General features: G+C 40.0%; 1 protein-coding gene across 1 annotated transcript in view; it reads right to left on the bottom strand.

The window, feature by feature from the left end:
- The window catches only part of PIWIL2 (piwi like RNA-mediated gene silencing 2), a 77,759-nt gene extending 62,913 nt beyond the window's left edge, over positions 1-14,846 (bottom strand). Inside the window, exons 1-10 of the mRNA XM_047717323.1 lie at positions 14,711-14,846; positions 12,832-13,068; positions 10,978-11,065; positions 10,686-10,824; positions 9,991-10,197; positions 9,268-9,378; positions 6,599-6,716; positions 5,598-5,722; positions 4,242-4,322; positions 3,826-3,939 (exon numbers count right to left, since the gene is read on the bottom strand). Coding sequence (XP_047573279.1) covers positions 3,826-3,939; positions 4,242-4,322; positions 5,598-5,722; positions 6,599-6,716; positions 9,268-9,378; positions 9,991-10,197; positions 10,686-10,824; positions 10,978-11,065; positions 12,832-13,020 — 1,172 coding nt within the window. The 5' untranslated portion in view covers positions 13,021-13,068; positions 14,711-14,846. The remainder of the gene's footprint in view (positions 1-3,825; positions 3,940-4,241; positions 4,323-5,597; positions 5,723-6,598; positions 6,717-9,267; positions 9,379-9,990; positions 10,198-10,685; positions 10,825-10,977; positions 11,066-12,831; positions 13,069-14,710) is intronic.
- Positions 14,847-15,495: the final 649 nt, after the last annotated feature.

The raw sequence follows: 15,495 nt of genomic DNA, 5'->3' as shown, positions 1-15,495 counted from the left end.
AACCAAGCCAGTCTATTCCAAAGACATCACAGTTGGAGGTCCATTTGATCAGAGACCAATTTGTAGAAAAGCAAGTGGTCAAACATTAGGAAGGCACTTCTTGTCTTGGCAATTTGTGAAACAAGATCACTGTGTTTATTTAGTTCAAATTCCAGGGTCAATGATAGTTGGGTCACTGATCTCATGGCTCTTCCTATCTGTGTTTGGAACCTGAAATATGGTTCACAAACAACACATCCTTAGACAACTTTAGTGCTTCTCCTTCTTGTTGTCATAGGTTTGCCTCTGCCAAGGGCTCAAACACCCTGGGAGAATTTGTTTCCAATATAAAGGCGTACCATAGTCCTAATTCTGGCACTTTCCTTAGCAAAAGGTAAAAATAAAATCACAATGTCCAAAGTGTACACAGTATATTCTCCAGTATAATTCATATGCTAGATCATAAAACCTCAGTGAATATAAAGGATAGAAATAATACAAAGTGAGTTCTCTGATCACAAAAGAAGAAAATTCAGGAAACTCACATACATGTAGAAAGTGAACACACTACCTTAAATCATCAAGGGGTCAAATAAGAAATCACAAGGTAAATTAGAAAATACTCCGAGTTAGATGTAAATGAAAACACAACATACCAGAACATACAGCTACAACATTACTTGAAGGAAAATTTATAGCTGTAAAAGTCTATATTAGAAAGAAAAAATATCCCAAATAAACTAACCTTCCACCTTAAGACACTGGAAAGAGAAAAGCAAACTAAATCTTAAGTATGCAAAAGGAAGGAAATAATGAGTATTAAGAGTGGGAATTAATGAAATAGATAACAGGAAAATACAGTCAACAAAACTAAAACACTGGATTTTTGAAAAGGTCAACAACACTGACAAACCTTTAGCTAGACCACCTATGAAAAAAGGAGACTCAGATTTCTAAAATCTGGGGTGAAGGAGGGGACGTTACAACTGGGTTCATAGAAATAAGAACTGTAACGGAACACTGATGGCAGTATGCCAACAAACTAGATAAACTAAATGAACTGGACAAACTCTTAGAAAAACACAAATTACCAAAAATAAATAGAAAATCTAAATAAATATCTAACAATACAGACACTGAATTTGTAATTTAAAAACTGCACACAAAGAAAAACCAAAACCCAGATGGCTTCTCTGTCAAATTTCTACCAAGCATTCAAAGGAAAATTAATTCCAATCCTTCATAAACACTCTCAAAAAAACAGAAGAGGAAGGAAATACTTTCCAACTCTTTCTATAAGACCAGTATTTACCCAGATATCAACACCAGACAAAGGTAACACAAGAAAAATACAGATACTGCTTAGGAATATGGAAAAAAATCCTCAACAAAATATAAGCAAACCAAAACCAGCAACATAAAGAAAAAATTATACATCACGGGGGCGCCTGGGTGGCTCAGTGGGTTAAGCCTCTGCCTTCAGCTCAGGTCATGATCTCAGGGTCCTGGGATCGAGCCCAGCATTGGGCTCTCTGCTTAGCGGCGAGCCTGCTTCCTCCTCTCTCCCTCTCTGCCTGCCTCTCTGCCTACTTGTGATCTCTATCAAATAAATAAATAAAATCTTTAAAAAAAAATTATACATCACGGACAAGTGGGTTATCCCAGGAATGCAAGGTTGATTTAATATTGAAAAATCAATTTAAAAAGCAGGATGTTTTGGGTTTTTTTAAATGAACAAAACCCAATTCCCTTTCATGATAAGAACACTCAATAAACTAGGAATAAAATGGAATTTCCTCAATCTGATAAATGGCACCTACAAAAAACTCACAGCTAATATACTTACTGGTGAAAGACTGGATGGATATTTTCTTCCTAATATCAGGAAAAGAGGACAAGGATGTCTACTCTCACCACTTTTTTTTTTCCTAGTTGAATTGTCTTTATTAGCAAAGGGAATATCTAAAAACACTACATTGAGGAGGGGGGGGGCCAGGGCTTTTCTACCCCTCACTTTCTCCACTCCTATTCAACATTGTACTAGAGGTCCTAACAGGATAACTCAGCAAGAAAAAGAAATAAAAGAGATCCAGATTGGAAAGGAAGAAATAAAAATATCTTTATTTGCAGATGACATGATCTCCTATATAGAAATCCCAAAAATCCATGAACAAACTGTTTTAAGGAGTACTTGGTTCTGTGTGGATCCTTAGAAGGATGCTATTGAAGGATCACAGAATTTAGGACAGGAAATCTTTTTTTTTTTTTTTCTAAGATTTTTTATTTATTTATGAGACAGAGAGAGAGGGAGCACAAGCAGAGGGAGAAGCAGGCTTCCTACTGAGCACAATAAATTGTCTTAACTAATAAATGACTTCACAGGGGTTGTAGGATACAAGATTGATATTAAAAAAAATCAGTTGTTTTTCTATACACTTACTTGCAAGGAACAAACCAAAAATGAAATTTTAAAAAATCCATTTACAAATGCATCAAAGAGAATAAAATACTTAGGAATAATTGCAAAACCTATACTCTGAAATCCACAAAACATTGTTGAATTAGTGGTAAGTACATATAAAATTATATACTTAGAAAATGAAGATAATTTTTTTTAAAGATTTTATTTATTTATTTGGCAGAGAGAGATCACAAGTAGGCAGAGAGGAAGGCAGAGAGATAGGAAGGGAAGTAGGTTTCCTCCTGAGCAGAGAGCCCGATGTGGGGCTCAATCCCAGGACCCTGGGATCATGACCCGAGCTGAAGGCAGAGGCTTTAACCCACTGAGCCACCCAGGCACCCCAAAGATAATTTTTATATGCAAAATAAGCCATTGTGCAGGTAACAAAACCAATCCTACACATACTACATAATTCACTTATAAACAGCTTTTGTGTAGTAATAAAATATGACAACTTTAATGAAAGTAAATGAAACTTTAATGAAAGTAAAACTTTAATAAAAATATGGGACGCCTGGGTGGCTCAGTTGGTTGGGCAGCTGCCTTCGGCTCGGGTCATGATCCCAGCATCCTGGGATCGAGTCCCACATCGGGCTCCTTGCTCATCAGGGAGCCTGCTTCTCCCTCCGCCTCTGCCTGCCATTCTGTCTGCCTGTGCTTGCTCTCTCTCCCTCTCTCTCTCTGGCAAAAAAAAAAAAAAAAAAAAAAAAATCTTTAAAAAAAAAAAAAACTTTAATAAAAATAAATTTCAGTAAATGGAAAAATATGCCATTCTTGTGAATAGAAGATTCACTGAACATTCTCCCCAGTTGATGCCAAATAAAATGCCAACTGACTTTTTTTTCTTACTTTCATTAAATTAGTCAAAGGATCACATGCAAAAATAAACGGGTGGCATTTATTATGAAAATTCTGAAAACAGATTCCTTGACAAATATTAAAAGCTAATAAGATTACAATAACTAAAACACTGTTTTAACAGTATCACACTGATTTTAACCATGGATCAAAATAGAATATTCAGAAATAAATCCAAGTATTTTTATTTTTATTTATTTATTTTTAGATCCCATTTACTTATTTGACAGAGAGAGCGACAGAGCACAAACAGGGAGAGCAGCAGAGGAAGAGGGAGAAGCAGGCTCCCGGATGAGCAAGGCATCAGATGTGGGATTTAATCCCAGGACCCTGGAATCACAAGCGAGCAAGCGAGTTGAAAGCAGACGCTCAACAACTGAGCCAACCAGGGGCCCCTATATTTAGTATTCTTTATCTGTTCTACAGTTTGAAATCTAAACAGAACAATGGCCAATCTGTATTCAGCTATTACTGAACTTTCCAGAAAATTGTTAGCTTGTTAAAAGTAAATACCATCATTCACTCACATGACATCCAGTACTGAATCATTCCGAATGACCTTATGGGAGACATCAGCTAGGAGAAAAAGACCTCCATCTGTTCTTCGGATGCTAGCTGCATAGCCTGGCCAGATCTGCAACCTGAAGAGACAAGAGAGCTTTACCTTAGGGTTCTAAAAAAACCACCCATACTTCCACGCCTCCATTTGAAATGGTTGAGCAAATACCGCCCCCCTCCCCAGTAATAGTGAGAAAGCACCACAAAACAAAGTAAATCAACATCTTTGTGAACTTACTAAAAAACTAAACTATGGAACAGATTTAACTGATAGATTGTATTTACAATCATAAAATACTGTTGAGATTTCTGTACTACATATGGTAATCACAATGAAAAAATTATTTCCAGAACATTCAAAAGTGAGGAAAAGAACACTACTGACCTGTGTTGCTGTAGTACCATGGCACTTGTAGGGTCATAAAAGTTTCTCCCCACAAGCTTCATATCTAAAAGTTTCATTACCCTGAAATGAAGAGCAAAAATGGGTCTTCTAGAGAAGAATAAAAAAAATTCAAGCTCAACTACTCTGAATTATATTTTCCATTTTTTTCTTTCTGTATTTTCCTTTTGAAACCTAAAGTGTCAGAATTGTTGATGCCCTTTGCACAATATACCTTTTAGGCTGAGAATACTGTTGCCAAAAGAAAAGAAAAAGAAAAATTATGGAAGTATTTATCTTGAGGTAAATACAACTGACAACAGCTTGTCCTACGTTGGGTGACCAAAAACGGAGTTGATTTCCCAGGTTCAATTTACATTATTTTTCACCATTAACTAAAAAGAATGCAAGAGTCAATTTCTGTTTGTAAAGAAGTCTGTTCCTGGCACTTCACCTTACTAAGGAGAAATTGAGTTCTGTGTCTCATTTAAAAAGAGGTGGTGTAGGGGCGCCTGGGTGGCTCAGTGGGTTAAGCCGCTGCCTTCAGCTCAGGTCATGATCTCAGGGTCCTGGGATCTGCTCAGCGGGGAGCCTGCTTCCTCCTCTCTGTCTGCCTGCCTCTCTGCCTGCTTGTGAACTCTCTCTGTCAAATAAATAAATAAATAAATCTTAAAAAAAAAAAAAAAAAAAAAAAGAGGTGGTGTAGGAGTTAAGTTTTATGAAAATCTAGGTCTTATAAAAAGTAAAAACAATTATAAGCTGTGTGAATCCAAAAATCAAATCAAGAGACGTGGAAAAAAATTCTTCCAGCAAAAATTTTTGCACCCTACCACATTAAGTAGCCCCATCAGTAACAACATGAAATTACGCAATATAAACATCTGCTTTTAAAGTTCATGAATGAGGGACGCCTGGTTGGCTCAGTTGGTTAAGCGGCTGCCTTCAGCTCAGGTCATGATCCCAGCATCCTGGGATTGAGTCCCACATCGGGGGTCCTTGCTCGGCAGGGAGCCTGCTTCTCCCTCTGCCTTTGCCTGCCTCTCTGTCTGCCTGTGCTCGCTCACTCTCTCTCCCTCTGTCTCTGACAAAAAAAAAAAAATCTTAAAAAAATAAAAATAAAGTTCACGAATGATTCCAAAGGAACCCAACCAGCCACTTGAAATATACCTTCATTTTACCCAAATCTTACTAATCATTTAACATAACTTTTCAGTAAGTTAGCCTCAATACCATCCATTTATTTATTACATGCTTCCAAACTCATCTTTATATGTGTGGGGTATAACACCATCCAAGCTTCTTGAAGAGCACTGTTACAAATATAAGACTGAGATTAAAGAAAATAAGCTGTTTCCTCACCGACGGAAAACAACATTGTAGAAGGGAATGCACAAGTCGGAACAGGGCTCCAAAATCTTTGTCAACTGAATCTTAATGTTGATATCTGCGCCATCAGTTTTCCTTTGACTTTTTAGCTCAAGAACCTAACAAATAAATATATGCAAGTTAAAAAAAAAAAAGACAAAAACTACCAAGCCCTAATCTAATTCAATCGTGTTCTAGAAAATACTAAAATGTCTGAAATATATTTTCTACTTGCCCCTTATTTTGCCTGTCCACACTGGCTCAAATCATAGCATAACAACTAGGGTTTTTAAAAAAAGATTTTGGTGGGGCACTTAGGTGGCTCAGTGGGTTGAGCCTCTGCCTGTGGCTCAGGTCATGATCTCAGGGTCCTGGGATCGAGTCCCGCATCGGGCTCTCTGCTCTCTGCCCGCCCTCTCTCTGCCTGCTGCTCTGCCTACTTGTGTTCTCTCTCTCTGTCAAATAAATAAATAAAATCTTAAAAAAAAAAAAAAAGATTTTGGTAAGAGGACTGACTAGCAATAGATGCCTTCCCACCATCTCAAATCTTAAGCCATTCTCTGTCACTGAGGTCAAAGGCTTCCAACCACTCCTATTATGTGAGAAGAAACTTCTTGAAGAATTCAGATGAAAGTCTTTTAGTCTGACATTTCTTTTTTTTTTTTTTTTTAAGATTTTATTTATTTGTTTGACAGAGAGATCATAAGTAGGGAAAGAGGCAGGCAGAGAGAGAGTGGGGGAAGCCGGTTCCCCACTAAGCAGAAAGCCTGATGCGGGGCTTGAGACCAGGACCCCAAGATCATGACCTGAGGTTTAACCCACTGAGCCACCCAGGCGTCCCTTGTCTGACATTTCGTTGTTATGGAAAAGCCTGTCTTTCCTCTAAGAATAGCTAAGTAAAACTCAAACATCAGGATGTCTATGATTTTCTACCACTCAAAGTGCCAGAACTCTCTTAGGTTTCAATCCAAAATCTATTTCCTCTTTGGTCTTACTTGTTGAAGTTTAATAGGCAGATAGAGAATGGACCCATCAAAAGCAGTAACATTTCCGGTGACAGCTTGATGGTCCTTCAACATGCCAAACCTCATGCTTTTGCACTCCACATTGGGGCTAGAAGACAACAGAGAGGATTTACTTCAGTTTGCTTAAATGGCCAACAATTTTTACTACTGCTCTGTAACAGGTTTGGTAGAGAACCAGTCAATTGTAACTACTGCTCCATCTAGTGGTCATATTAAAATTCAACTATATCGACTATGAAAGGAATTTCAACCCAATACCTGCTCACAGGAAAAAAACCTGTAATTCCACCACCCAAAGACAACTGCCTTAACATGCCAGTGTACCTTGTTCCTGACTTTGGACAAGAGGTCAGAAAACTTTCTCAGTAAAGGGCATGATAGCAAATATTTTAGTCTTTACAGGCCACATAGTCTCTACTCAATTTGGCCAACATGCATGAAAGCATCATCGACAATACGAAAACCAATGGGCCTGATTATGTTCCAGTAAGGTTTTATTACGAAACAGGCAGTGGGCCAGATTTGCCCTGCAGGCCAGCCATACTCTGCCAATCCCTGCTCTAGAGGCTGCAGAAATATACACTTTAAAAATAACTTTTTTTTCACTTGTGGCAATTTCTACTTTTTATTGATTCATTGTCACAAATCTTACAGCTTTGAAAAGCTCCAGTAGCTACTTAGTACAATGGCTGTCCCATTTCAGATTAATAACATATACCCTTATTGTACAGCTATAAAGTTTAAACAAATCTAAGGCTAAAAAGGGTTAAGTATGTTTAAGTACATGATGAAAGATTAAAAAATCAACCAATAATCCAATACAGCTGTCCCCAAAAGTAAACATTCATATGCTAGTATCACATTTCAAAATGCTTCTCCAAAAATTCATCTACATGAATGGCGCTATGCCCTAAACACAGTATTTTAAATTGTCTCTCTGGACTTCCTTCACATAATACAAGGAAAGCCATAGGATAACGAGTCTACTACAGTACATCTTCTCAGTATCCTCTGAATGGTCTGGCATGCTCTTTATATCATGGCTTCAAAGGTCTAGACCTACGATCTTGAAATTTATAGAATCCATGTCTTCTCCACTATCCAGTCAATGGAGAGACCCGTGAGGACTCACATTCCTTTCTGCTTCATTAACATTTATCAATCCATTTCCAGAAAAAGGTTCTTCCCTCTCATTAATGCTCATCTGTTTATGTTCCAGAGCAGGCCCATTTCCACTACCCTTCCCTCTCAGGGGTTAAATTTCACCCCCCCCCTTTTTTTTAGCTCCTTCTCTTCACCTACCACATGTGCTCAGCTTTAAAGCAATCTTGCTACTCTCTTTAATTATCAATCCATTTCTCATTTCTCTTACATACTTGTTATGTAAGTGGCCAATTCGCTGACTATTTCCCATTGCCTGTGCGCTCCTTGGTTCTTTTAGTCTAGTTTTTTCTCCATAACTCTAACAAAGCTACTAGAAAATCAGCAAGGGTGTTCTTCAGAGTAAATTCAGTAACTTTTTTTCTGAGGCCAAAATCAACTGCCTCCTCTTCATTCAAAGGAGCTGTCTTTTGTCTTTATAATTTATCTTCAGGATATTTCCCGTAACTGTTCCTTTCTTTTCTTCTTCACTCCACTTACTCCTCTTACACCAATTAGCACCTGTGCTTCAAAATCAGTCTTCCATCCTCCTATTTTCTCTCCACAGATACTCCAAAACACTCATTCATTTTCACAACTCCAGCTAATATTCTCTAGCTAATGACTCTCCTGAGATTTTAACACAGGACTTGAATTCACAACCATGAAATCAAGACCTGAGCTGAGATCAAGAACTGGATGCTTAACAACTGAGCCACTCAAGTGCTCCCTTCCTGAGATTTGAAAAGAGAACACAAACTGACATGAATTCTTAATTTTTAAGAAGTATGAGAAACACTCAAGGTATTACTATAGATTAATGTTATTCTGACTTTTTCACCCACAAATTTCACCCTAGACTGTCACTGGAGAGCCAGTGGTATGGTATGAGCCTTATGCAAGCAGGGTCCAGGTTTTGTGGGGTGTGGGTCTTACACCAGTGGGGTGGGGAGGAGTTTCCCTTTAAGAACAGGAATATAGGGGCGCCTGGGTGGCTCAGTGGGTTAAGCCGCTGCCTTCGGCTCAGGTCATGATCCCAGGTCCTGGGTTCGAGCCCCACATCAGGCTTTCTGCTCAGCAGGGAGCCTGCTTCCTCCTCTCTCTCTGCCTGCCTCTCTGCTTACTTGTGATTTCTCTCTGTCAAATAAATAAATAAAATCTTTAAAAAAAAAAAAAAGAACAGGAATATAAAATTGCACATATAAAATGGGTTAAAATATTATGGAAGGGGTCTATGCAAGTAAAAGGCCCTGACCTTAAGCTTCACCAACTTCACAGCAAATCCGCCTTACAGGTGTATAAAGTGGCACCTACTAAGTTAAAACCTGAAATGGTAATAGAGCTAAACATGAATAATTTAACACTAAATTTATCACAAGGATCGGAGTTTGTGGAGGGACATTCATCAGGAATCACAGAGAAAAATACTCAGTTATCCCAGGGAACTTATTTCATTAATTTTCTCTAAAGTGAATACATGGAAAAAAAGTTGTGCATACCTGAAAGTCACATGATATTGATAAACTGCTTCATTATGACACTGTATTTTGATAAGGTTCAATCCCAAAGATTGTGGTGTTCCTTTTGAGCCTTGCTTCACAAAAGGCTCTCTGGAAAATAAAACCATGTATATATATATATATCAAAAACAAAAATGCAAACAACTCATGCCACAAATTAAAAAAGAGAGGAAAAAAACACTGACTAAGTAATACCTTACACTTAGCTTACACAAGTCACACAAAAACAAGCTTTGAAGGCTAGAGACTAAGTTCGTAGCAATCTCTAACTAGAGAAGCAATATTACCCTCTTTGCCTTGGTAATATCAATGGAATAATTGAGGCCAGCTAACTAAGAACACAAGAATTAGTTCCACTAAAAAAGATGAACTGTTGAAATATCTTTCCTAGATGATTTCCTAATCTCCAATGTGACAAAGAACTGGCTATGTCTGAATTGAGAAGGAAATGAAAAATCATTTGAATCTACTCTCTGGTACATACTACTTAAACCATCAACCCCATTTCAATTCATCAGGAATTCTCTCACCTCTTTGTTATTCTCCCCACTGGCACAAACCCCAAAAAACCAAAATAAACAACCTTGCAGTACCTACCACCCACAAAGGCTTTTAGAAACAACAGAAAGAATGTTTACAATATTATGAGAAGGCCTCCTCCCACATCATTATCAAGCAGAGAAGGTGGTATTCCAGACTTACTTTTCCTTGTGTTCTACAGTTCCAAGTAGAGAGTGATCCAGAGGGTGTGGTGAGGATGGGGGCAGATGTGGTGGTGATGACAGCGGGGTAGGATCCCGAGAAGTCAGGCCGAGAGCACCAGGAGCCTTGTATACTCCTCTGCCTATACCACCAGCTGTTCTTCCCAAAGGTAAGAAAGATGTATCCGAATTCCCTCTTCCAAGCATTCTGAAATGTTGAAAAGAGAAGCAAATCAAGACTCTCTCAACCATGCTACTATCTATACCCCATCTAAATGATTCCTCCAAGTTTACATTCTTTTCCTGAAGAAGTCAGCAAAAGGGACCCAAATCTTGGGATTCTCTCCAGATCCAAATATGCCTCATTCACTAATTGCTATTAATACTGACTCTCAAAGTCAATTCCCATGGGCAGAATTGAGATGGAAGAGTGAATCAGGTTAAAGAACCACCAGAACCATGTTAACTTAATAGGGCAAATGGAGTTATAAACTGCCCAGCAAAGGACTGCTTTTTACCCTTTTCCTGTAACTGACTGGATCAGTGGCTACTGATTATTCTTGGAAAATATCCATTCTTTAATATAAAACCATGCACTGTTTATAAGATAATACAACCCTTTTCAGAGTTTCTCTTTGGGCTTATAAGATATTGCATCTGAATCTGACAATTGCCCTTGAAAGCAACTTTACCCACCTATTCCAACCAACGCAGGCCTCTGCTATCTTGCTACCCCCAGCTGCCAACACAGAACGATCCGGAAAAGTGGGATGGGGTTCTTCTTTGTCCTTGCGCACCATACTGGTAGACAAACCTCGACCTAAAATGCCTCTACCTGGAAGGAAGGGCCAAAACCCAACTATCACTGTGAGATGAAGGTGTTATAAAGTACAATTTTTTTTTTTAGGATAAATTGTATGTCTTTGAGAACAAAGCAATCATACATACACACTACCACACTTCTTTTTCAAGTTAGTTTTCCACATACCTAAAGGAGGTATTTCCCGTTTCAGAGGGGTCCAGGACACTGTCTCAAGGCCCAGTCCTCGGAACATAGAGACCAAACCTACAGATTCCTATGGAAAGTTAATAGGTAGAGTTACTCGAAAATATATTTCAACAGTTATTCTAAGATGTGGAATGTGTTTCATTTCTAAGGTGAAATAACAGTGTTATTTCAGTGACTGCATGTGACACACATTCTGTAACACACGGAGTGAAGTGTTTAAGAAGACATAATAAAGATGTTTCTAATAACAACAAGACACCCAGAAACACTGATGGTTTTCTTAAAGTCTTGGTAAATAATAAAAAGCATCGTTGAATGTTATACATGTTATAATAAAGGATAAAAATACCTCATACAAATTATTTAAGTGGTTTTTTTTAGAGGTCGGAGGGGCAGATAAAGAGAGACAGAGAATCTCAAGCAGATTCATGCCCAGCATGGAGCCCAACACGGGGCTCGATCTCACAACCCTGAGATCATGACCTGAGCTGAAACCAAGAGTTGGAGCTTAAACAACTGAGCCACCCAGGTGCCCCTTTAAGTAGTTTTAATAAACACTTTTAATACTAACTATGTCATCGTAGGTTTTTAAGCATAAATACAAGTATAGTCCATGATTTGATGTACAGAGTAATTTTTTCTAGTTTGTTTCCTATATATACAAGGTAACAGGGAACACGTGTACTAGCTCATAAATTTTTAGAAAAAAACCAGACCATTGGGGCGCCTGCGTTAAAAGCCTCTGCCTTCGGCTCAGGTCATGATCTCAGGGTTCTAGGATCAAGGCCCACATCCGGCTCTCTGCTCAGCAGGGAGCCTGCTTCCCCCTCTTTCTCTCTGCCTGCCTCTCTGCCTACTTGTGATCTCTGTCAAATAAATAAAATCTTTTTTTTTTTAAGATTTTATTTATTTATTTGACAGACAGAGACCCTGGGATCACGACCCGAGCTGAAGGCAGAGGCCTTAACCCACTGAGCCACCCAGGCGCCCCAAATAAATAAAATCTTAAAAAAAAAAAAACCAAAACAGACCATTTAAAAGAACCTAAGGTTTGGGTTTTTTAAAACAACCCGCAACAAAACTTGCTACTGTTTTCCTGTGGCAGTCTTGAAAGTTTACTGGTGTTATACCAACTAGAGCTGCCACCAATAGACTCAAGCAAGTCATCAAAGAAAAAAAATACAACATGTCATCTTTTCTTCTGCCTCCAGAACATTACATTTGACACTGTCTACTTAAAACTGTCATAACTGCATTATCAGGTTCTCCCTATATTTGTTAACTCTTTATTTTTTGAGATTTCTTAATTATAGACAAATACCATTCTTAAAATTACTAAAAATTAGAAGATTAAGAATGTACATATATGCAGTTGTACACACATTAGAAGCATAAGCTGAGGATCTTTTTCTTTAAGATTTGGGCAGAGCCCTCTAAGAGGAAACTCCTTAATAATTATTACCTCAGAAGCAGGAATGGCTGCTAATACCATAGAACCAAACTCAAGGGAAAAATCTAAACACTCAAAAGCAGTATCTTCAAACCTGTCATTTATGTACATATATATATTTATACCTATAGAAGCTAGAGGACTGAGGTCCATACCCAAGTCTATCTAGCATTCTTTATGAGGCACTTTTTCTGAACTCACAACTCTAGGATTTGAAATATATGCCCAGAAAACAAACAAACAAACAACCCAACCAACGAATGAACAACAACAAAAAAAAACCCCCAATTTTTTTCATATAGGGCTGCACAGTTATTATAAACCTGTTATTCCCTCTGATGATAAGCTGTATGCTGCTACTGTGCATCCAGACAGGGTCTTACCCTTTGCGATGGCCCACTCCGTGGGCTTGGTTCCCCTGGCTTTCCAAACACATGGCCTCTGCCTGCAGGTCCTGCCCTGCCCAGAGCTAAGTCCAAAGGTTTGGGAGCTTGCAGCCAAGGGCCTGGCATCCGTACAGAGTGAGATGGGTGCACAGAAGTGCCCCTGAAGGGTGGTCGGACAGGATCCATTGAAAGGCTGCAGAGAATACCGAGGTCAATCCTGTTCTGATCAATTACCTGCCGGCATTTTATAAAGATTAAAGATTTCCAACTGTTTTCCTCTTCCTTCAAGACAGACTCACAAAGCATTAAAAGGTTTCTTTAGGTCAGACCAGTAATACAACCAACCTCCTATATCATATTCACTTCAAAAGGTCTATTTAGCCTGGAATATTCTAAACACTCTCTAGCAGCAAGCCCTTAAAAGCCAAGCTCTCGTCAAAGTTACATACGTTTTCTACCCAAACAGCCTCTCAGAGAACTCAGTCCTGTAAGTTAACCACCTGTTGTACCAGGAAACACTTTTTATGTATGAACATGATTTTGGTTTATGAGCCAGTTCACATTAAATTATTCCCATCTTCCCCTTGGATCTCTGTAGTTCCATCTCTGAATCTTTATCCAATTCCTCTCTATAAAACTCCCTTTTCAAACTCTGTCAGAACTGAGGTCTCTAGGATGTAGATCCACTAAGCCTCTTCAAAACCACTTTGTAACCTATAGAATTCAGGAGTCCTTCTTTAAAGAGCTCCCTTCACCGCCCTGACCCACTCGTGAGCCCCAAAGAATCCTTAACTGACAAATAAACCTCTTCTTAACATTTGCAAACCTGCCTTAAGCATTAGCTACAAAAAATCATGCCATCTTTGTAAAGACAAGACCGACAGAATTCCCAAATCAATATTACAGGTGGAAGCAGTTCAGGATCTGGCAAAAAATAAATAAATAAATAAATAAATAAGCTTATTTTTAAATTTTTAACTGGACTATTCTCTTTTACACAAAAATGGCAGGATATGCCTCGCTTCCCTAAAGGACACCATAGTTCTCTCCTTTAACTGCTTAAACTCCTTTTCGGTCAGTCTGGCCTCTATGCTCACATCTTCCTAGCATCACCCAAAGAATCAGTTGCCCAACTGGTACACACTGAGGGGTGCTGTAACACCTGCCAATTACAAGATCTCTGGAATCCTCTCTTCTCCACTCCTCCCTCACCTCTACATCACTTCTATGGATTCTGGCCCGTCCTCCAAAAGGCCCTCCCTAAATGTGGACTTTTCTCCTTTGATTAGTTAGCAGAGTTGGCTACCTAAAATGTGCAACAGGGAAAGGCCTGGGGCCAGGCCTGCCTTCCCCACCTCTCCAGGTGCCAGCTCCGGGCTGGGGCACTATGATTGGGGGCCTAACCAGAAGGGAAGCCCCTAAAGGCAAATCCTACCCTAGACCCCCACCTCAGAGGAAAGTCCCAAAACCAATAGCTTTGCTGGGGTTCCCACCCACTGTTCCATCCAAATAACTCTCCAGTTCACTCAGACCCAGCAGGAGTCCCCTCTCTCCTTGGGCCACAACCTTTATACCTTTTTCCAGGTCCTGCGTTTCTCCTACACACTGGGCGTCAAATAACGACTTCCCCCCTCTGGCCTGGTCCCACCTGAGGCCCAGTCTCACGTGCCGGGGTGGGGGTGGGGATGGGGGTGGCAATGGAGTGGGGTGGGGATGGGGCGAAAGTGGGGGTGGCGGTGGGATGGAGGTGGGGGGGGGGATGAGGTGGAGGAGGGTTTGGGGTGGTGGCGGGCGGAGGGTCCGTACTGGGCCGGAAGGATCCCTGCTCGCTACCGCGGGGTTGAGCGAAAGGCCACACAGCCTGCAGCAGGGCTACCTGGCCTTCCCTGGCCTTCTAAACCTCCGTTCGGTCCACACAGCAGGCTCGAGCCGTCGCCAGGGTCCCCTGGCCCTCAGGAGAACACAGCGCCTAACGCACCAACACGCCGAAGGGCCAACATGCTCCAGGCCAATTTCCGGTCCTCTCGCGGGGCTTCAGGGGCTCACCCCATTGGCCAAACGACGTGCCACTCACAGGATTCATCCATCTCATTGGCTCCTCTTTGACAAGAACCTCTCCCTTTCTAGCAGCTTTGTTCTACAGAAGTTTCATCCCCAAAAGGGCGTTTGAGATGGGGATCTGGAAGTTAGGACTAAGCCTAAGCATTGAAAGTATTATGTTTCCAACATCTGAAGTCTGTTCTGTGGGCAACTCCCATAAATACATTTGCTCAGGGATGTCAGGGTAGTTTAGCCAGTTAAGTGTCTGCCTTTTGCTCACGTCCTGATACCAGGACTCCCCGGATGTGGAGTCCTCCATCGGGCTTCTTGCTCAGCAGGGGGTCTGCTTCTCCCTCTGCCTGCTGCTCCTCCTGCTTGAGTGTGTGCTCGCTCACTGGCTCGCTCTCTCTTACAAATAAATAAACTCTTAAAAAAAAAATTGCCCATAATGAAGTCGACTTTCCCCATCTTTCCCAGAGGATATAAGACTATAGGCAAGGGTAAGCTTGAGTTTACGTTCAAATACCTAATTATCTCTGAGCCTCGCTTTCTTTATAAGATAGGAATAAAAGCATCCGTTCATAGGGTGTATGGAAATGTACATACATTAATAAGATGATG

This window comes from Lutra lutra, chromosome 2, assembly GCF_902655055.1.
Source record: "Lutra lutra chromosome 2, mLutLut1.2, whole genome shotgun sequence".
Taxonomy (NCBI): Eukaryota; Metazoa; Chordata; class Mammalia; order Carnivora; family Mustelidae; genus Lutra; species Lutra lutra.
This window is presented reverse-complemented; position numbering and strand designations above follow the sequence as displayed.